This window comes from Erinaceus europaeus, chromosome 9, assembly GCF_950295315.1.
Source record: "Erinaceus europaeus chromosome 9, mEriEur2.1, whole genome shotgun sequence".
Classification (NCBI taxonomy): Eukaryota; Metazoa; Chordata; class Mammalia; order Eulipotyphla; family Erinaceidae; genus Erinaceus; species Erinaceus europaeus.
The window spans coordinates 16,244,330-16,267,350 of record NC_080170.1 but is presented as its reverse complement, the minus strand read 5'-3'; the positions used below and the strand labels follow the sequence as shown (position 1 = coordinate 16,267,350).

The following is a 23,021-nucleotide window of genomic DNA, read 5'->3' as shown; positions in this document are numbered from 1 at the left end:
TTAACAACTTCTGGGTCAAAGAGGAAATCAAGGAAGAAATCAAAATGTTTCGAGAGTTCAATGAAAATGACGACACAAGCTATCAAAATATTTGGGACACAGCTAAAGCAGTCCTAAGAGGGAAGTTCATAGCTATACAAGCACACAATAGGAAACAAGAAAAGGCACAAATAAACAGCCTGATTGCACATCTTAAAGACCTAGAAGAAGAACAACAAAGGAACCCTAAAGCAACCAGAAGGACAGAAATTACTAAAGTTAGGGCAGAAATAAATAACATTGAGAATAGGAAAACCATACAAAAGATCAATGAAAGTAAATGTTGGTTCTTCGAAAGAGTAAACAAAATTGACAAACCTTTAGCCAGACTCACAAAACAAAAAAGGGAGAAGACCCAAATAAATCGGATAGTAAATGAAAGAGGAGATATCACAACAGACACTGCAGAAATTCAACATATCATGCGAGGCTTCTATGAACAACTATATGCCACCAAGTTAGAGAACCTGGAGAAATGAATGATTTCCTAGATACCTACCAACTTCCAAAACTAAGTAAAGAGGAAGTGGACAACATGAACAGGCCCATCACAGCTAATGAAATTGAAACAGTTATCAAAAATCTTCCCAAAAATAAAAGTCCTGGACCAGATGGTTTTACAAATGAATTCTACAAAACTTTCAAAGAAGAACTAATACCTCTACTTTTAAAAGTCTTCCAGAAGATAGAAGACACTGGAATACTCCCTGCCAGCTTCTATGAAGCCAACAACATCACCCTGATACCAAAAGCAGACAGGGACACAACCAAAAAAGAAAACTACAGACCAATATCTCTGATGAACATAGATGTGAAAATATTGAACAAAATTCTAGCCAACCGGATACAGCAGTATATCAAAAAGATTGTTCATCATGACCAAGTGGGGTTTATCCCAGGCATGCAAGGTTGGTTTAATATACGTAAATCAATCAATGTGATCCACCACATCAACAAAAGCAAGACCAAAAACCACATGGTCATATCAATAGATGCAGAGAAAGCCTTTGACAAAATACAACATCCCTTTATGATCAAAACACTACAAAAAATAGGAATAGATGGAAAATTCCTGAAGATAGTGGAGTCTATATATAGCAAACCTACAGCCAACATCATACTCAATGGTGAAAAACTGGAAGCATTTCCCCTCAGATCAGGTACTAGACAGGGCTGCCCACTATCACCATTACTATTCAACATAGTGTTGGAAGTTCTTGCCATAGCAATCAGGCAGGAGCAAGGAATTAAAGGAATACAGATTGGAAGAGAAGAAGTCAAACTCTCCTTATTTGCAGATGACATGATAGTATACATGGAAAAACCTAAGGAATCTATCAAGAAGCTTTTGGAAATCATCAGGCAATACAGTAATGTGTCAGGCTATAAAATTAACATTCAAAAGTCAGTGGCATTCCTCTATGCAAACACTAAGTTAGAAGAAATTGAAATCCAGAAATCAGTTCCTTTTTCTATAGCAACAAAAACAATAAAATATCTAGGAATAAACCTAACCAAAGAAGTGAAAGACTTCTATACTGAAAATTATGAGTCACTACTCAAAGAAACTGAAAAAGACACAAAGAAGTGGAAAGATATTCCATGCTCATGGGTTGGAAGAATTAACATCATCAAAATGAATATATTACCCAGAGCCATCTACAAATTTAATGCTATCCCCATCAAGATCCCAAGCACATTTTTTAGGAGAATAGAACAAATGCTACAAATGTTTATCTGGAACCAGAAAAGACCTAGAATTGCCAAAATAATCTTGAGAAAAAAGAACAGAACCGGAGGCATCACACTGCCAGATCTCAAACTGTATTATAGGGCCATTGTCATCAAAACTGCTTGGTACTGGAACATGAACAGACACACTGACCAGTGGAATAGAATTGAGAGCCCAGAAATGAGGCCCCACACCTATGGACATCTAATCTTTGACAAAGGGGCCCAGACTATTACATGGGGAAAGCAGAGTCTCTTCAACAAATGGTGTTGGAAACAATGGGTTGAAACATGCAGAAGAATGAAGCTGAATCACTGTATTTCACCAAATACAAAAGTAAATTCCAAGTGGATCAAGGACTTGGATGTTAGACCAGAAACTATCAGATACTTAGAGGAAAATATTGGAAGAACTTTTTCCGCATAAATTTTAAAGACATTTTCAATGAAACGAATCCAATTACAAGGAAGACTAAGGCAAGTATAAACCTATGGGACTACATCAAATTAAAAAGCTTCTTCACAGCAAAAGAAACCACTACCCAAATCAAGAGACCCCTCACAGAATGGGAGAAGATCTTTACATGCCATACATCAGATAAGAGTTTAATAACCAACATATATAAAGAGCTTACCAGACTCAACAACAAGACAACAAATAACCCCATCCAAAAATGGGGGGAGGAATTGGACAGAATATTCACCACAAAAGAGATCCAAAAGGCCGAGAAACACATGAAAAAATGCTCCAAGTCTCTGATTGTCAGAGAAATGCAAATCAAGACAACAATGAGATATCACTTCACTCCTGTGAGAATGTCACACATCAGAAAAGGTAACAGCAGCAAATGCTGGAGAGGATGTGGGGTCAAAGGAACCCTCCTGCACTGCTGGTGGGAATGTCAATTGGTCCAACCTCTGTGGAGAACAGTCTGGAGAACTCCCAGAAGGCTAGAAATGGACCTACCCTATGACCCTGCAATTCCCCTCCTGGGGATATATCCTAAGGAACCCAACACATCCATCCAAAAAGATCTGTGTACACATATGTTCTTGGCAGCACAATTTGTAATAGCCAAAACCTGGAAGCAACCCAGGTGTCCAACAACAGATGAGTGGCTGACCAAGTTGTGGTATATATACACAATGGAATACTACTCAGCTGTAAAAAATGGTGACTTCACCGTTTTCAGCCAATCTTGGATGGACCTTGAAAAAATCATGTTGAGTGAAATAAGTCAGAAACAGAAGGATGAATATGGGATGATCTCACTCTCAGGCCGAAGTTGAAAAACAAGATTAGAAAAGAAAACACAAATCGAACCTGAAATGGAATTGGAGTATTACACCAAAGTAAAAGACTCTGGGGTGGGTGGGTGGGTGGGGAGAATACAGGTCCATGAAAAATGATGAATGAAATAGTGGGGGTTGTATTGCTAAATGGGAATCTGGGGAATGTTATGCATGTAAAAAAAAAAAAAAAAGAAGTAGAAACGCAAAGCAGAAATTGACTGAGTTTGGAGTATGGCACCAAAGTAAGAAAGCAGAAGTATACTAGAGTTTGCAGTGAGTACCTCCCTAATACTACCTCTCCACTTTTCCAAGCTTTGGGTCCATGATTGCTCAACAATTTGTTTGGCTTTGTATGTTAACTCTCTTTTCAGTCACCAGGTTCCAGGTGTCATCAGGATGCCGGCCAGACTTCCCTGGATTGAAGACCCCACCAATATGTCCTGGAGCTCAGCTTCCCCAGAGACCCATCCTACTAGGGAAAGAGAGAGGCAGACCGGGAGTATGGATCGACCAGTCAACGCCCATGTTCAGCAAGGAAGCAATTACAGAAGCCAGACCTTCTACCTTCTGCAACCCTCAATGACCCTGGGTCCATGCTCCCAGAGGGATAGAGAATGGGAAAGCTATTGGGGGAGGGGGTGGGATATGGAGATTGGGCGGTGGGAATTGTGTGGAGTTGTACCCCTCCTACCCTATGGTTTTGTTAATTAATCCTTTCTTAAATAAAAAATAAAAAAAATTTTTAAAAAATGACAAAAAAAAAAGCATAAAAAAAAAAAAAGCCATTGGAAAGATGGAAGGATGTGGACAGAAGGCACCTGTGGAAATCTGAAGAGTCCTGTGTTGCTCAAAGGGCTTCTAGCTCCCCATTCAACACCTGCTTTTCCTATTGTGAAAAGCAAAACAAGAGCAGGTACATCTTGGGTCTTTGACTAATCACCAAAAAAGCAATAGAAGCAAAATAAGTAAACTCTATTTGTGAAGCAAGGAAATAAATACTTACTTCTTGTTTTTTTTTAAGTAATTTATTGAAGACCTTCTCACCTATTTGTGGATATATTTGTATTCTAATATAGTACCTTGTCTTTGGCAATAACACTGTGAATTCACATAATCTTATCTAATTTAGTGCTGTATTTTACCTTGCAAGCAGGAAAAGTGTAGAATTATATGATCTAGTGTCAATGTCCCCTAAAGCTGGTAGGTGATTATTTCCTCTATTTTTCTTCTCCTGATCTCACAAAGTATTTCATTAGCTCTTTTTTTTTAATATATTATTTATTTTATTTTTGAGAGAGATGCAGAGAGAGAGAGAAACACCAGAGCACTGCTCAGCTCTGGCTTATGGTGGTGCGGGGGATTGAACCTGGAACTTTTGGAGCTTCAGGCATGAGAGTCTTATTGCATAACCACTATGCTATCTCCTCTGCCTGTGTTTCATTATCTTTGCAAAGCCTGTTATCTCTGGCTCTCCAAATCTATTGAATCATTACAGCAACTATCTTGTAGCAATTATGACTTCATTATTCTCTAAAATTTTCTAGTAGTTATAAGTCATCAGTGCACAGAAAGAGCTGTAATTCAGGGCCATTCTTTCATATGACCTGTTTTTGAAATAAAGCCTCTTTATAATGCTATAAACCAATGTTGCTTTTAAAAATTAAAATGTTTTTTAAAGTATAATATTTAACAAAGTCAAATTAAAAGTCTGTCTTGTACAGGCTGGAAGTATGGATTGACCTGTCAATGCCCATATCTGTGGAGAAGCAGTTACAGAAGCCAGACCTTCCGCCTTATGTACCCCACAGTGCTCCTGGGTCCATACTCCCAGAGGGATAAAGAATAAGAAAGTCATCAAGGGAGGGTATTGGATATGGAGCTCTGGGAGGTGGGCATTGCATGAAAATGTACCCCTTTTATCCTATAGTCTTGTCAATATTTCCATTTTATAAATAAAAAATAAATATCTGTCTTGTATAGAAATAGCTGGTGGTATGGATTGACCTGCCAACACTCAGGTCCAGAGGAGAAACAACTACAGAAGCCAGACCTCCCACCTTTTGCACCCCATAATGATCCTGGGTCCATTTTCACAAAGAGGTAATGAATAGGGAAGCTGGGAGTCGGGCTGTAGCACAGCAGGTTAAGTGCACATGGTGCAAAGCACAAGGACCAGCATAAGTATCCCGGTTCAAACCCCCAGCACCCCACCTGCAGGGGAGTTGCTTCACAGGTGGTGAAGCAGGTCTGCAGGTGTCTATCTTTCTCTCCCCCTCTCTGTCTTCCCCTCCTATCTCAATTTCTCTCTGTCCTATCCAACAACAACAATGAAAAAAAAAACTAGAAAGGCAACAAAAAGATGTAAATAAATGAATAAATAAATATTAGAAAAAAGAATAGGGAAGCTATCAGGGGAGGGGATGGGATACAGAACTCTGGTGGTGGCAATTGTGTGGAATTCTACACCCCCCTCATCCTACAATCTTGTCAATCTTTATTAAATCGATAAAAAAGAAAAATAATAATTAAATAAAATTTAAGAAATCAATATGTCTTGTTATCTTAGATTATGCCTTTTTATTCTCTTTCATTTATTTATTTTTTTAATAATCTTGCACCTCAAGTGTCTGGTGTTGGCTAGCCAGGTTAAATGCACTTAGCATAAAGCGCAAGGACCTGAACAAGGATCCCAGTTCAAACCCCCAGCTCCCCACCAGCAGGGCGGTCACTTCACAAACAATTAAGCAAGTCTGCAGGTATCTATCTTTCTCTTTCCCTATTTCCCCTCCCTTCTCAATTTCTCTCTGTCCTACACAATAAATAAAAGGCAGGAAGGCAGGAAGGCAGGAAGGCAGGAAGGCAGGGAGGCAGGGAGGAAGGGAAGGAAGGAAGGAAGGAAGGAAGGAAGAAAGAAAGAAAGAAAGAAAGAAAGAAAGAAAGAAAGAAAGAAAGGGGAAGAAAGAAAGAAAGAAATGAAAGAAAGAAAGAAAGAAAGAAAGAAAGAAAGAAAGAAAGAAAGAAAGAGAGGTAACCTCCAGGATCAATGGATTTGTAGTGCAGATACCGAGCCCCAGTGATAACCCTGGAGGCAAAGAAAAAAAATCTTGAGCCTAATAACTAAGAAATTGGCTCAGCAGCTAAAGCACAGAAATTGCAAAACCTGAGACCCCTGGTTCAATCTCGGGCACCACGTGTGCTAGAGGGGTGCTCTGACCTCTCTGTCTAACCCTCATTGTTGACTTGAGGTCAAAGACAGCCACTATGGCTCCAGCCATCAAGTCTGCAATTTATTTATGATAAACAGTGGGGGTGACTAATATCCCTTCTCAGTCTCCTCTCCAATCTTCCAAGGAGACTGCAAACCATCAGCCCCTCACAGGTCACTAGCTTCACTAACAGTGAAATGGTGAGCAGTCATCCAAAGGCAAAGAAAGAAGAAGGGATAAACAGCAAAGAAAAATTTGCCCCTAGATGACCTCACCAGTGTGTCCTGGAACCTCACCACTCCAGAGGCCTAACCTCTAACAGGCTGGGAGTATAGATAGACCTTGTCAATGTCCACATCCAGTGGAGAAGCAATTACAGAAGCTAGACCTCCCACCTTTTGCACCCAAAAAATAATTATGGTCCATAATCCCAGTGGGGGAGAAATAATAGTGGGGAGATGACCAGAGGGCTCTCAACTTCAATTCCATCAGGACCTGGAGACCAAAGAGGGGGAAAGGGAGGAACATTTGGATGTAGTAGTAGGTGTGTATGTGACTTGGAAAGAAAGAGAAGAGGGCTGGGCTGTGGCATACCAGGTTAAGTGCGCATAGTAGGAAGCACCAGGATCCGTGCAAGGGTACCAGTTTGAGCCTCTGGCTCCAAACCTGCAGGAGGTCGCTTCACAGGTGGTGAAGCAGGTCTCAGGTGTCTATCTTTCTCTCCCCTCTCCATCTTCACCTCCTCTCTCAATTTCTATCTGTCCTATGCAAAAAAAAAGAATTGAAAAACGGCCCCAGGAACAGTAGATTCATAGTGCAGGCACTGAGCCCCAGGGATAACCCTGGAGGCCAAGAGGGGGAAATATATGAAATATAGATAGATCATTGTAGAAATAATAATTGACCCATATTTGGAACCTTGAGAGAATTGCTGTATCCTAACATGAAGGGATTGGAGTTACAGAACTCTGGTGATGGGAACAACGTGGGGTTGTATACATTATCTTGCAATTTTGCAGATCAATACTAAATCAATAATTAGAAAAGGAGAAAAAAAAAAGACAAAAGTAGCTTTGATTCATCTCTACCCTTAAAATGGCCATCTATGTCACCTTCATTTTATCAGCATAAAACTTCCCAGCCCATCTGGGATGTCTTTAGGTTGCTACATTTTCCTTATTTACTTATTTATTTATTTATTTTTTTTTTTTGTGTGTGTGTGTGTGTGTGTGTGTGATACCTATTCCAGCTGACTGTCCAGCGTGTATCTAAAATACCCATGTTATATACAGTTATCTCCACACAGGACAATGCTTAGAATAAAGGAATGTCCCCCTTTGAGACTAGCCCTATATCCTCCTCCCTCTCGCCCAAAGTCCTTCTTGAACACCAGTTGGCAGGATAACTCTGCCACCTCTCACCTTACCCCGCACACACCTGGAACTAGAGCCTTCCTTGATCAGGCAAGTGTCTAGAACAAAGAGCTTTTTCTCTCATGACTCAGGTTAAAGTTTGCATGCTTCCCACTGATTGTCTATTGAGGGTTTTCTTGCCCATTCTTGTTCTGTGGCAAATGAACAGACAGTTGAGAAGGTACCCAGAAGTCATAAAATACAACTGTCATTCCATGCCAGCCACTGTGCCCACTGTGCACTGGGACAGGCACTGAAAAACACTTCCAGAACACTTCCAAACCACATGCAGGGGGGCCAGAGAGGTGAGGTGACCCACTCACACACACAGCCAGTGGTGGTGAGCAGTTATAACTGGAGTGGTAAATGCAAGCAACACTCATTTAAGCTGAGTTAAAGCATGGATCCTTCATCACTCCTGCTACTGGCCCATCTCCTCTGGTCCCTGGTCTTCCAGGATTTCCCACTAATTGCACTCCCAGCTCGTACACTGTGTCAACAGCCAGCTAACCCCTCAGACACTAATTAAACCAAACATCAGGGATGAATTCCCGGAGAAGAAACAGGTTTGACTCTCACTATCTGGGGAGAAAGAGCAGAGCCCTTATAGGCACCAGTGGAAGGGGCAAACTTCATCTGAGAGATAACTGTGAAGTGAGTAAGGAGCATAACACCAGATGGCATGTCACCTAAGACTTTGTCCTCACAAGGTAGCCTTCCTTTCATGAACTCACTCCATTGAATCAATGCAGGCCTCCCCAGAGGCCAGGGTGAGAGAAATTCCTGGCTTCACGCTCACACAGCAACGTGATCAAGTGGCAATGGAAGAAAAACTCTTCTAGAAAGATGGCAATTCTGCCACCCATGGTAGGGATTAGACACAGACACCTGCCCAGAAGGGAGGCTCAGGTAAGGACAAGGTGCCAGCAGACTTATTAGAGCAAAGAGCCTGTATCTTCCTGGAATATAAAGAGGATCCCCATGACTCCATCCCTAAGTGTCCTCCCCACCACACAGGGCTAATCAAGCCTCACTCTTTAATGAGTCTGCAGGTGCAGGGAGCCACCATGAGGGGGTTAGTCCTTGACTCTGGGCAGAATGGCATTCAGGCCAAGGCTGGGGACAGAGGTCCAGGGGGACTGCAGGTGGCTGATGGGTGAAAGCCAGTAGAAGCTGGGTGGTGAGGGGCTTACAGAGGCTTCTTCGCTGTCTGCTTTGACCAGCATCTGAATGGCCTTCCAAGAGAAAATCTGTCCCCAGAACAAGACTGGCCACCCAGACAAGTAGTGAGGAAAGAGCCTGTTTATGTGGGGGTAGAAGGGAAGTTTTCACCCTTAATTAAGCCTTGACCACAAACTCAGACTCTAATGTGACCTTGCCATTTCCTTGCTAGTTCCACATGACGAGTTTGGGGACGACTTTTTTGTTTTGTTGGTCTCCTTAAGAGCAATTTATTTGACTAAATTAATTTTTTAATTCAAAAAATAAAAATCTAGGTTTTTCAACAAGTGATTTACTTGACAAATGTGGCCTAATGGTTAAAATTATAATGTTTCTTTCTGTTTCATGCAGTTTATTTTCTTTTTAATTTTTTATTATTACTGTTGATCTAGTGTTGGTTTAGAAAATTCCAAGATTTCAAGGAGCATGAAGTGGCATACCCAGTTAAACTCATATAACACCATGTTCAAGGATCGGGGTTTGAGACCCGCCAGGAGCCATGAATTCATAGTGCTAGTACAGAGCCCTAACAATAACCCTGGTGGTAATAAAATAAAATAAAATAAAATAAAATAAAATAAAATAAAATGTAAAGAAGAAAATTCTAAGAATTCAACGATTTAGTTTCATACGTGTGTGTGTGTGTGTGTTTGTGTGTGTGTGTGTGTGTGTGTGTGTGTGTGTGTGTGTGTATGTGTATACACCCCCCACCAAGAGTTCTGGAGCATCTCCCTGCCTTCTGATAGTCACCATGGTTCTCAGAAAAATCTATGAGATAATTTGGTTACTCTTTTTTTCTAATTGCCTCCAGGGCATTGCTTGAGTTCTGTGTCCACACAATGAATCCTCTGCTCCCAGCAGACTTTTTTTTTTTTTTTTGAGAGAGATAGAAATAAATTGAATTAGGAGGGAAAAAGAAAGAGAGACACCTGCAGACCTGCTGGACCACTTCTGAAGTGTGTGCCCCCCCCAGGTGGGGAGCAGAGGCATGAAACCAGTGTGCCCCCCCAGGTGGGGAGCAGAGGCATGAAACCAGGCTCTTATGCTTTGTGAGGTGTGCCAGTACCAGCTCCATGACTTGTTTCTTTGCAAATTGATGTGCTTTACTTGTCTATATTCTGCATATGATTGAAACTAAAAGGCAGTTGTTTTCTTTGCTCCATTTAGCATACTTGCCTCTCGTTCCATTCATTTATGGACGAATTTCAGATTGAAGAAAGAGACCTTGGGGAGGGAGGGAGACTAATAGGTACCAAAACCTCAAACTCTTTTTTTGGTCATCTCACAAGCTGCTGTTCAGTTCTGATGTGCTAGAGTGATGACATGCCCTGCCAGTCCCCGGAGAGTCCCAGCAGTTGGCATCAGGCACAGTGATGACATCCTGTGGGTGACATGTTTTACAGGGGATAGTGTAGGTCATGGGACATGAGGTGTGTGGCACAAACTGACATTAAAACGGAGGGTAATGTGTGATTCTGAAACCACAGGGGAGTCCATGTGGAATATCTTTAATGTAAATTAATAGTATGACCAATATGTACATAGCCCCTCCTCTCATCGAGTAACTAAGGAGAGAGGTCCTTCATTTCTAGGTCACTGGGAGACCCACTATTCGAGATGATAGCTTAAGGGTATATTGTAGAGCTTAAGGCATATTGATACATAGTTGTTAACATTCTGTGGGAATCAGTACTCGGCACTCCATGTAACTGAGCAGTGCTCTTATATTTATCTATCCTCTATCTATCTATCTATCATTCTATCATCTAACTCTGTCTCTTTATCTCTCTCTTTTTCTCTAATTTATAAACTAAGTTTTCTTTTTTTAGTTTTGCTCCTAGTATGTTATTTATTATTGTTATTGTTATTGTTTTTGTTTTCAAGGACTTTGCTCTGCTCTGGCTTACAGTGTTGTTATGGATTGAACCAGGGACCTTGGAAATGAAAGTCTTCATTTCATCCCTGGGACATCAGGTATGAGAGTCTTTTGTATAATACCTAGGTGATCTCCCTGGTGTCTTCCTTCAATTTTTTTTAATAAAGATAAAATTGACACATGACAAAATTTACTCTTTTTAGTGAACTACTGAGAATTTTTACAAACATACAACATGTAAACTTTTTAATATTTATTTATTCCCTTTTGTTGCCCTTGTTTTATTGTTGTAGTTATTATTGTTGTTATTGATGTCATCGTTATTGAATAGGACAGAGAGAAATGGAGAGAGGAGGGGAAGAGAGGGGGAGAGAAAGATAGACACCTGCAGACCTGCTTCACCACTTGTGAAGAGACTCCCCTGCAGGTGGGGAGCCAGGAGCTCGAACCCAGTTCTTACGCGGGTCCTTGCACTTTGCGTCACATGTACTTAACCTGCTGTGCTACCGCCAGACTCCCCAACATTTTCCCTTTTCTGCCTCCAGGGTTATCGCTGGGGCTTAAGCCTGCACTATGAGTCCATTGCTCCTGGCAGCCATTTTTTCCCATTTTGTTGTTGTTGTTGTTGTCCTGGTTGTTGGATAGGACAGAGAGAAATTGATAGGAGGGGAAGATAGAGAGGGGAAAAGAAAGATAGACACCTGCAGACCTGCTTCACCACTTGTGAAGGGACCCCTCCCCCAGAAGGTGGCGAACCAGGGGCTTGAACAGGGATCCTCCAGTCAATCCTTGCTCTACACACCATGAGCCATGTGCACTTAACCCTGGTGCGCCACCGCCCAGGCCACACCATATAAACTTTAAATGGTCTTCTAATAAAGATAAAATATATAATTACTGACCAAACTAATGAATTTTTTTCATTTTTATTAGTGATTTAATAATGATCAATAAGATTGTGAAATAGGAGTAGTACAATTCCATAACATTCCCACCACCGGAGTTCTGTACCCCATCCCTCCATTGGAAGCTTCCCTATTCTTTATCCCTCTGAGTGTATGAACCAAAAATCTTTACGGATGCAGAAGGTGGAAGGTCTGGCTTCTGTGATTTCTTCTCCACTAGACATGGATGTTGGCAGGTAGATCCATACCCCCAGCCTGTTTCTATCTTTCCCTATAAGACAGAACTCTGAGGAGGTGGGGTTTCAGGACACATTGGTGAGGTTCCAGAATATCTCTCTCCTTTCTCTCTCTCCCTCTCTCTTCCTTTCTTTCTCTCTCTTTCTCTCTCTCTCTCTCTTTCTCTCTCTCTCTCTCTCTCTCGTGTGTGTGTGTGTGTGTGGTATACGTATATTAGAATGAAAATGGAGAGCCCTGGAGAAGTGAAAGCATGTATGCTCAAGGTCCTAGCTCCACCAAAGAGAAAGGGAAAGAGAGAGAGAGAGAGAGAGAGAGAGAGAGAAGGAGGCCCCAGAGCAAGGTAGGATCAGAAAACAGAAAAGACTGAAGTTGGCTCCCCTGTAGGACAATATAACACAAGCTCACAGATGACAGCTCCTGCCCTTCACAGGCTCTGCTAACCTCACCTTCTCCTCTCCTTCCAGGCACCAGGAAATGCCTCAGCATGAAAAATAACAACCAGAGCTTCTTAGAGGCGCCCCCTCATGACTTCATCCTTCTGGGTGTTTCCGACAGGCCATGGCTAGAGCTGCCTCTGTTTGCCATCCTGCTGGTGTCCTACGTGCTGGCCATGCTGGGCAACATCGCCATCATCCTGGTGTCACGGCTGGACCCCCAGCTCCAGAGCCCCATGTATGTCTTTCTCCGCCACCTGTCCTTCCTGGACCTGTGCTACACCACCACCACGGTGCCCCAGATGCTGGTCAACATGGGCAGCTCCCGGAAGACCATCAGCTATGGCGGCTGCACAGTGCAGTATGCCATCTTCCACTGGCTGGGCTGCACCGAGTGCATTGTGCTGGCCGCCATGGCCTTGGACCGCTACGTGGCCATCTGTGAGCCCCTGCGCTATGCTGTCATCATGCACAGGGCACTGTGCCTGCGGCTGGTGGCCACAGCCTGGCTCAGTGGCTTCGGTAACTCCCTGGTGCAGGTGGTGCTGACAATACAGCTGCCCTTCTGTGGGCGCCAGGAGCTGGACAACTTCTTCTGTGAGGTGCCAGCCATGATCAAGCTGTCCTGTGCTGACACGGCTATCAATGACGCCACACTGGCCGGGCTGGTGGCCTTCTTTGTGCTGCTACCCCTGGCCTTCATCCTGCTATCCTACGGCTTCATCGGCCACGCAGTGCTCAGGATCCAGTCTTCCAAGGGCCGGCACAAAGCCTTTGGCACCTGCTCCTCCCACCTGGTGGTGGTGTCGCTCTTCTACCTGCCCGCCATCTACATGTACCTGCAGCCACCCTCCCGCTACTCCCAGGAGCAGGGCAAGTTCATCTCCCTCTTCTACTCCATCATCACCCCCACGCTCAATCCCTTCATCTATACCCTGCGGAACAAGGATGTAAAAGGTGCTCTGAGAAGGCTCCTGGCCAGGACTGGGCAGCTCTGCCGATGAACCCCGACTAAGCACAGCACCACCACACTTAACCCGTCACTAACTGAAGAACGTGAAACTGGTCGGAAAGTGTGAGAGCTCCCCCAGATCCTCTATTCAAACTATCTCCCTCCAGGCCAGGGAGATAGCTCAGCTGGCTAGAGCACTAACCTGCATGCCTGAGGCCCCAGAGGCTACAGGTTCAAAACCCTCACCTGCATATGCCAGAGGTGAGCAGTTCTCCTGTCCTTCCTCTCCCTCCTTTTCTCTCTTTACAATAGATAAATGTATTCAAAAAAACTCTCCCATGCTAACAGACAGCACAATGTTTATGCAGAACAATTTTCATGATCTCCCATGTACCAACATGTCAGAACTGAACAGAACTCTGAAGGAGGAGGAGAAACAGGAGAAGGGAAAGGGGAAGGGGAAGAAGAAAAAAGAAATATCTCTTCTATTGCTGTTTGGTGCCTAAAATCCCTTCTGTCTTAGTCGGTCATTCAAAGAGGCCATATGTCTTCAGGAATTCTTCAGACAGAACTGTTGTTCAAGGAGTATTTGTCAAGTCACGTACCTTCTGATTTCCTGATCTATTTTCTTCCTTGCCTTCCTATCTTTCTTGTCATCTTCTGTTTTTCTTTCCAAACTTTTTTTTTCGACCCTCATTGCTACTAAGTATAATGTGACATTGAAGAAGGATCTTAAATTACAATAAATTTAAGGTAGGTTTAGTGTGTTCTTGTCCTTGTACTCATGTCTCTATAAATTAGATGTGCCTTTGAGTGAAATTCTTTGGGTGTTTTGGTGTGTGTGTGTGTGTGTGTGTGTGTGTGTGTGTGTGTGTGTGTGAAATTCTTAAAAGTAGATTACTTTCTTCTCCTTGGGATCTTAGGTGATGCTTTTTTTCCCCTGCAGTTAAGGTTTCTTTCTACAAAGTTTCTCTATCATTGACTGGGAACTAGTGCAAAAGTACATATCATGGGTGTGAGAGACTCAAGAGCAGGTGTTATGGTTGCAAATAAAAGTTTTAGACTCTCTTATCTGAAAGGAGAATACATTCTAGTTGAAAAAACAAGTTATAAATACATTCAGGGTTAAGGACTATGAAGTACCAAAGAACAAGCACAAGGTCATTCTAATAGATAATATTTGTCAAAGACTTCCCAGCACAAGGAGGTAGGTTTAGTGCGTTTCTGCACACCATCTTGGTTAATCCTCCAGTACAGCCCTATGGTGCTATCACATTCAATACCTTGAAATGAAGACAAGCAGGGAGCAGTGTTTCCCATAGCAGCCTGAATGTGTGACTAAAGACAGGTAGCCCTGGTGAGGTGGAAGAGAGAGACAGTCTCCAGACCAGGAAAACCCATGGAGCATAATGTCAGGAGGCCCACACTGAGTGAAACTCAGCACCTCACAGCTCTCTATGCAAAAAGTAAATACGTGTGGCCTGGGAGGTGGCGCAGTGGATAAAACACTGGATTCTCAACCATGAGGTACCGAGTTCGATCCTGGCAGCACATGTACCAGAGTTATGTCTGGTTCTTTCTCTCCTCCTGTCTTTCTCATGAATAAATAAATAAATTCTTTTTTAAAAAGTAAATACATAAAAATTTTTCTAAAGAGAACAGTCGCTGGGGTTCAGCCTCCCTCATCCAGAGACTCAGGGTCTGAGACTTTCCTTCCACCCATCCACTGTGAGCAACTCACTCAGAGCAAAGACTAGTTATTATCCTGTCCAATTAATTTTCGTTTCTAATTTTATGTATTTCGGCTAGAGATAGAAATTGAGAGTTGAGAGGAAGATAGAGCTAAAGAGAGACACCTACAGCACCGCTTCACTGATAGTGAAGCTTCCCCTCCCCATAGGTGGGGGCCAGAGACTTAAATCTGAGTCCTTGCACATTTTAACATGTGCATTCCCTAGATGACCCACTGCCGGGCCTCTTCCAATCTGTTTTATCCAAAGGTTCTGGCAGACCTGAGGCCTCTACTCAGCACCAGCTGCTGCCCCTGTGTTGAGGTGACAGGTCTGTGGGACACCGCACTCTCCTCTCCCCAGATGATAATTTTTGATGATGGTGATGATGATAAAGAACATTTTTAATGAGTTTAATTCTTTTCTAAAGGTCTTTTTTAAGATTTTTTTTTTCCAATTAAGAGAGTAGGGAGGGGGGTCAGGCAGTAGCACAGCAGGTTAATAGCATGTGCTGCGAAGCACAAGGACCAGCGTAAAGATCCCGGTTCAAGGCCCCAGTTCCCCACCTGCAAGTGGGGGGTCGCTTCACAGGCAGTGAAGCAGGTCTGCAGGTGTCTATCTTTCTCTCCCTTTCTCTGTCTTCCCCTCCTTTCTCGATTTTTCTCTGTCCTATCCTGTTGCGCAGTAGCCAGCTTCCCCTACTTAATGCTGCAGTCTATTTACATAACCACTGTTACTTAAGAACCGCCCTGCCTGCAGGGCACTGGTTTAATCTCATGGGTTCACACTCTCTTTTGGCTCTGCCCCCTCTCCTAGTCACACCCTGTTTTCCACTACTCTCTTTTCGCTCCACCCTCTCTATGTCACAATCTGTTTCCACCCTACTTGGCGAGTATAAATACAGCTGCTCTTCTGATTAAACACACGGAACTGCCTTGCGGCTCAGAGTGTCCCAGAGTCTCTCTCCTGCAACGGCAGGAGTTCCTGATCCCTCTCCCTCCCACACAGCAGCCTAGGTTAGCTCCAGTCAGGTTCTCTCCAACCCAGAGAGCACTTGCTTGGGAAGAAGCACCCTCAGGCTTTCCCAGCACTATCCAACAATGACATCATCAATAACAACAATAACTACAACAACAAAAAAAGGGCAGCAAAAGGGAGAAAAATAAAATATAAAAGAGAGAGAGAGAGTAGGGAGAGGGAAGAGAGCATCACTCTGGTACATTCAATGCTGTGGAACAAACTCAGGCCCAATGCTTATAACTCAGTGTACTAACCACTGTGCCAGCTCCCAAACACTCACTTTGATTTTTAAAGGGAGAGTGGTGGCATTAGAACTTTATAATAATAATCATGATACATTTTTTCTTTTTTCCTTTATTGGGTAGATTAATCGTTTACTGTCAACAGTAAAATACAGTAGTTGGTGCATGTGTAATGTTTCTTAGTTTTCCACTCAACACTCTAATTCCCCACCTAGGCCCTCACCCACCATCATGTTCCAGGACTTGGACTCTCCCCCCCCCACCTCAGAATCCTTTACTTTGGTACAACACTTCAAATCCAGTCCAAGTTCTGGTTTGTGTTTTCCCTTCTCTACTTACTTTTAAACTTCTATGAGTGAGATCATCCCACATTTATCCTTCTCTTTCTGGCTTATCTCACTTAATAGGATTCCTTCAAACTCCATTCACAATAAAATGAAAGAGGTGAACTTACTATTTTTAATAGCTGAGTAATATATGTCTCACAACTTACGTAGCCACTCATCTGTTATTGGACACCTGGGTTGCTTCCAAGTTCTAGCTATTACAAATTGTGCTGCTGTGGACATAGGTATACACACATCTTTTTGGATGGGTGTGCCTGGTTCCTTAGGAAGGAATTGCAAAGTTATAGGATAGGTCCATTTCTGGCTTTCTGAGAGTTCTCCAGGCTGCTCTCCACAGAGACTGGACCAATTGACATCCCCACCAGCAGTGCAGGAGGATTTCCTTTGTCCCCGCAACCCCCACAGCATTAGTTGCTGCTACCTTTTCTGATGTATGACATTCTCACAGGGATGAAGTGGTATCTCATTGTTGTCTTTATTAGCATTTCTGTGACAAGCAATGACTTGGAGCACTTTACCATGTGTTTGTTGCCCTTTTAAATGTCTTCTTTGGGGAGTCAGGTGCCATGTCAGCTTTACAGCAGGTAAAGCTCACATGGCACAAAGCACCAGGACTAGCATAAGAATCTCGGTTCAAGCCCCCGGCTCTCCACCTGCAGGGGAGTCCCTTCACAGGTAGTGAAGAACCTCTACAGGTGTCTCTCTTTCTCTTCCCCTCTTTGTCTCGCCCTTCTCTCTCCATTTTTCTCTGTCCTATCCAACAACGATGACATCAATAACAACAATAATAACTACAACAACAATAAAAAAGGGCAACAAAAGGAAAAATAAACATAAATTTTTTAAATGCCTTCTTTGAACCTGAAATTACATTTCTTAGAGGGCTTTCTGCTGAAAGGGTAACCTCTGTATGAGTGCAGATGCCCCAAGACATGTGGTTAAAAATAAAATCAACTGGAAGTTTCTGAATGCTCTGCCCTGCCTTAAGGGCCTGACCACAACAGTAGTCATGCTCTGAGAGCCTGGGGATGTTGTTAAAATTCAGAGGCTCCAGCTGGCCGGGCTAGCTTCACGGGCAGGTAACAGAGACGACCAGAGACATATGGCTGGGCAGGGAAGCTGTATTTCTTTATTCAGGAACAACAATTCATAAACTAACCCAAACTAATCACCACACAGAACTCTCTTGCCTCTTTCCCCCGTGGCAGCTCCAAGCACTCTTGAACTCTGGGACTCTGGAACTCTCTCAGGGTTCCTTGGGGGGGGTGACAAGCGGGTCCGCGAAACTAGCAGGACTGAACCAATTTTCTTGGCAGGGGGAGAGCTAGAACAACCCAATGTAAAGCATACAACAATTCCCCCTTTTCATTTTAACTAAATGACCACAGTATCAGGGGTGTGGGGTGAACAGAAACCTCTATCATACAGGCATTTTTAAAAAAGAAACTGGCACAAACATGGAGAAACATGTAAGCAAGTAACAAGAACCAGTGTGCTGCCAAAGGAAGGCCTGAGGGGGCCATTTTTTTTTGCCTCTGTGGGCAAAACTTTATCAGCTTAAAAAAAACATTTCTTGCCTCTGGGGGGCATACTTGCCTCAACAGGCATTTGTATGGGGGTGGGGAATGGCCTAGAGTCCCAAAGGAAGCTGGCTGCAATTTACTTACTATGAAATAAAACTTGTTATTAGCATAACCACAGCACAATCTAAAATTTTTAATAGAGAAGGAATTTGAGACTTTTACATATCAACAACGTCTTTTTAACCTTTTGTTACACCCATTCAAGATGGAGACACACCCTAAGTGTGCGCAGGAAAGAAAACCTCAGGCATGAGAATAATTAGCATAGCCATTATGTAATCTACCATTTCTAATAGAGAAGGTAATCAAGAGTTTTACATATCAACAAGTCTATTTAACCTTTTGTTATACCCATTTAAGATGGAGACACACCCTATGTGTGCGCAGGTCTTGTTTAGGCCAACTTAGTTAAAATATATTGATTGTTAACTAATTTTTACCTTAGACTTTAAATGTAAGCTAATTTTATCTTTATGAGAATTACGTTGAAAACCTTTTTCATTTAACTTTGACTAGTAAGAATTTAGCCTTAAAGTTACTGTTTACCAAACTTTAAACTTACACATAAACATGGTCATTAATACACAAGGAGAGAAACCTTTGTTACGAAGACATTTCATTTCAAACATGAATTTAAATCTGTACTGTCTTAGTTGTTGGGGGGGTGTCACCATCTGGAGGTGGCTTCCCATGCAGCTCCACTTCTAGGAATTGCAGGTTGCAATCTCTGCACAAATCTCTGCGTACTCCAGCTTCTCTGCCTTCAGACTGGAGCTGAGGATCTCGGCCAGGGTGCCTAGTTTCAGCAGGGAGCCCCGGGGGGTCCAGGAGGTCCGGGATCTGTATAGAATTCATAGCCCGAGGGCGGGCAGGCCAGCCTTGTAGAAGGTGCGGGCCAAGGTACCCTGGGGTGGTGGCCATGATAGGCCACCGCGGCCCTGCCCCATGGCCCTGTCATATCTGCTGCCCTGTTCCATGGCCCTGTCATATCTGCTGCCCTGTTCCATGGCCCTGCCATGTCTGCTGTCCTGCTCGCAGTGGCCGAGTAGCGTGGAGGGATCACGCGTCCAGTGCCCTGCGCCACGCGGTGGAGAGCCGGCTCCTGTGGGCTGGCCTGTGTGCTGGCATTGGGCTCCAGCGTGCTGGCATCGGGCTCCTGTGTGCTGGCGTCGGCCTCCTGCGGGCTGCGGGGCTGCGGGGCTGCGGGCACGGTGCATGGGGTTGTCTGGGTGCAGCCGGCTGGCTGGCTGCTCCACCAGGTGGAAAAGGCAGCTCCGCACCTTGCCTCTTGCCCGCTGGCTCCTCCCGACTCCACTGGCTGTTCTGAGTGTGAGCCTGGGGAGATAAAATGTGTGGACTTTCATGTCGGGCATTAAACCAGCTCCTCCTGCTCCAGCTGCATTGCTGATAGTATGGCCTATTTACATAATCATTAACCCCACCAGTTAAAACCATTGTAACAGTTTCTAAGGACGCTTCCACCTTCCCAGCATGCCTTTTGCCTCTCTCCACCCCCTTTCCTAGCCGTTCTGACTTGCCACTTCTGGTTTTATCCCACAAAACCCACTTCTGTTCCTGGTTTCACTCTTTTCTCTCTTCCTCTTTTTTCTCTTCTGGGTCCCGACCAGGAGAAGGGCTGGTGTGCAGAGTGGGAGGCGGCCATTGCAGTTTGGCACCACATGACTTAACCCGCTGTACTCACACCCAACTCTGTGGCGCTCCCGTGTGAATAAAGAATTGTATTACCACGCCTCCACAAGTTCCTGTATCCTCTCTCCTGCCCGCAATGCTAGCCCAGAACTTTCAGATAACAATTTCTAAATCCATGGGGAAGAATATTATAAAAGTGACCCCCCCACACATTATTGCCCCTTAAAACCCTTAGCATAGACTTTGGGGTATAGTTATATATGCTCTGAGATCTCTTGGCCAGCCTACCACTGGGGGTGGGAGTGGGGGATATATTTCAGCAAGACAATAAAACTTATTAACCCAAAATAAGTCAATAAATAAATAAATATGTTCTTTGGTGAATATTCTGTTAAGATGCTCACCCACTTCTGGATGGACCATTTATGCTTTTTGTTGTTGTTCTTTGCTTGATTTTGTTGAGTTTGCTATGCTCTTTATATTTTTTGGTTATTCCTCTTGTCTGATGTATGGCATGTAAACATATTCTCCCATTCTGTAAGGAGTTTCTTTGTTTGGGTGATGGTTTCTTTTGTTTTTCAGAAGCTTTTTAATTTTATGGAATCTCACTGGTTTATTTTTGTTTTAGCCTTCCTTGCAACTGGATTTGTATCATTGAAGATGCCTATAAAATTGAGATGGAAGAGATTTTTGTTAATATTTTCTTCTAGGTACTTGATACTTTCTGGTCTAACACTTTCTGGTCTGACATGCTCCTGCATGTTTCTACCCAGTTTTCCCAACACTATTTGTGAAAGAGATTGTTCATTCTCTTTTTAATCTTTGGGCCACCTTGTCAAATGTTAGATGGTCATAGGTGAGGGTTTATTTCTGGGCTCTCAATTCTATTCCATTGGTCAGTGTGTCTATTTTCATTACAGTACCAGACAATTTTTATTACAATAGCCCTGTAGTCTAGTTTGAGATGTCAGTGAGCACTGTGCCCTTCATGGAGCACTGCCTGGCAGAGAACAGACACTCTACAGGCAATGCTTCCAGAAAGAGTTCACTGGGAGCAGAACAGATGGAAGCTTAGAGGAAGCCCCCAGGAGCACCTGGAGCTCTGGCCGTACAAACAGCACAAGGCACCAGGAAGACTCACTGCCCCCCAGGGATGGAACATCCCAAACATGCTGAGAACATGGCAAATGGGCCAAGAACAAAAAAGGAGCTCTCGACCAGTTGAGGTCTACAAACTGAGGACAGGATATTTTGTTAAAACTGACAAATCTTCTACTGGAGCTCACCAGCTCACTGTCATCACTGCAGCAATGGCAGGCTCAATGACAGTGTCATTTCAACAGATTCTGATGAATGTTCTGGCATTTCTGGAAAACCAGTATTCTCACTTCTTACCCTCCACCCTCCCCAAGAAAGGACACATGGATGTCAGATTCTGAGAACTGCAATACAAGCATGTTTCTAGTTGGTGGTATATGGGAGTCTCTACTCCTTACTATCTCCAATCCATAAGTTCATTTGAGCTCCGTCCTTCTGTAGAGAAGACATCTGAGGAGTAAACTGATAACAGTTGCCAGATACCCCTCCGTTCTGTGTTTTTATTCTGTCTACAACCTGAAAGGAGGAGATATATGTTATATAGGTTAACAACAGACTCAGATCATCTCAGAAATGCCAGCTGGCAACAGACTTGAGTAGCTAAGATTTATTGGAGATAAACTGAACCTCACAGTTTCATGGCCATGCAACCTTGAGTGTAACAGACATGTCTCCTATCTGACTGGGCTTGTCGGTGACATAGTAAAAGAACAGTCAGATTCCACAGGAACATCTGTGAGCTCCTGATAATGGGACAGAGTCTGAGAGCTCAGCTCAGTGCATCTGGCATATAGTACATTTTTCAAAGGTTCTGTTTAGGGTTGTTAAAAAATAGTATGATGGGACTGGGTAGTGGTGCACTCAGTTGAGAACATTCTTTGCCTTGTGCAAAGACTCAAGTTCAAAACCCTGGTCCCCAGCTACAGGGAGAAACTTCAGGATCAGTGAAGCAGAGCTATAGTTGTCCCTCTTTCTCCCCCCATCTCCCCTTTCACCTCAATTTCTCTTTGTCCTATCAAGTAAGTTAATAAATAATAAACCAACATTTTAAGTATACATTATCACTAAAACAAGAAGCCACAGCAATGTTTCAATAATGTCTCTCTTGTTGTTGTTGTCATGAGGCTTCACCATTCCAGGCTGACTACTCAGATAGAAAGAAAGAGACAGAGGGGGAGTCAGGTGGTAGCACAGTGGGTTAAGCATGTGGCACAAAGTGCAAGTACTGGCATAAGGATCCTGGTTCAAGCCCCCAGCTCCTCACCTGCAAGGGAGTCGCTTCATAAGTGGTGAAGCAAGTCTGCAGGTGTCTATCTTTCTCTCTCCCTATCTGTCTTCCCCTCCTGTCTCCATTTCTCTCTGCCCTACCTAACAACAATGACATCAATAACAACAACAATAATAACTACAACAACAATAAAAAACAAGGACAACAAAAGGTAATAAATCAATAAATATTTAAAAATTTTAAAAAAGAAAGACAGAGGAATAGGGAGAGTGAGAGAGAGAGAAAGAGAGAGAGACCATAGCTTTTCTGAGTGCAGGGAGGACCAGGTGAGCTACCTGGATGGTTCTATCAAATCTCTTTCAATATATGCTACATCCATTAAAAAAATAATAATCATGCAGTGACTGGAAGGTAAAAAAGGGCCAATAATCCAAACTATCACACATGGCCCAGTGCCCTCTGGATGCTACCAATCACACTAGAAATTCCAGGTGAGTTTCCCACTACTCTTACTATGGCAATTAATCATTATTAAATAACTCGTCTTGTTCATTGATGTATAGTGACAGCTATTCTGTAATTATATCATTATTCTTGGAAAATAATAGAAATGTGAAATTACTAAATAATTCACCTTTGATTGACATTTTCTTCAGTCATTAGGCTGAGAGATGCAAGTATAAGTACAGACAAACATACCAAAATGAGGAGACAGGACAGATATAAGATGTGACATTACTCATTTCCTCCTCCAGTTGTGTGGAGCCCCTGAGCCCCACACTTGTGGCCACATAGTGATCTGGCCTCTTGGCCTGCT

At 43.3% G+C, this 23,021-nt stretch overlaps 1 protein-coding gene and 1 long non-coding RNA gene across 2 annotated transcripts in view; one reads left to right on the top strand and one right to left on the bottom strand.

The window, feature by feature from the left end:
• The window catches only part of LOC132540352 (uncharacterized), a 244,598-nt gene extending 223,165 nt beyond the window's left edge, over positions 1-21,433 (bottom strand). Inside the window, exon 1 of the long non-coding RNA XR_009551512.1 lies at positions 21,375-21,433. This is a non-coding gene — a long non-coding RNA (uncharacterized LOC132540352). The remainder of the gene's footprint in view (positions 1-21,374) is intronic.
• LOC103124378 (olfactory receptor 2B11) lies at positions 12,405-13,358 on the top strand. The gene has a single exon (XM_007535100.2). The coding sequence runs from the start codon at positions 12,405-12,407 to the stop codon at positions 13,356-13,358; it is 954 nt and encodes a 317-aa protein (XP_007535162.2).
• Positions 21,434-23,021: the final 1,588 nt, after the last annotated feature.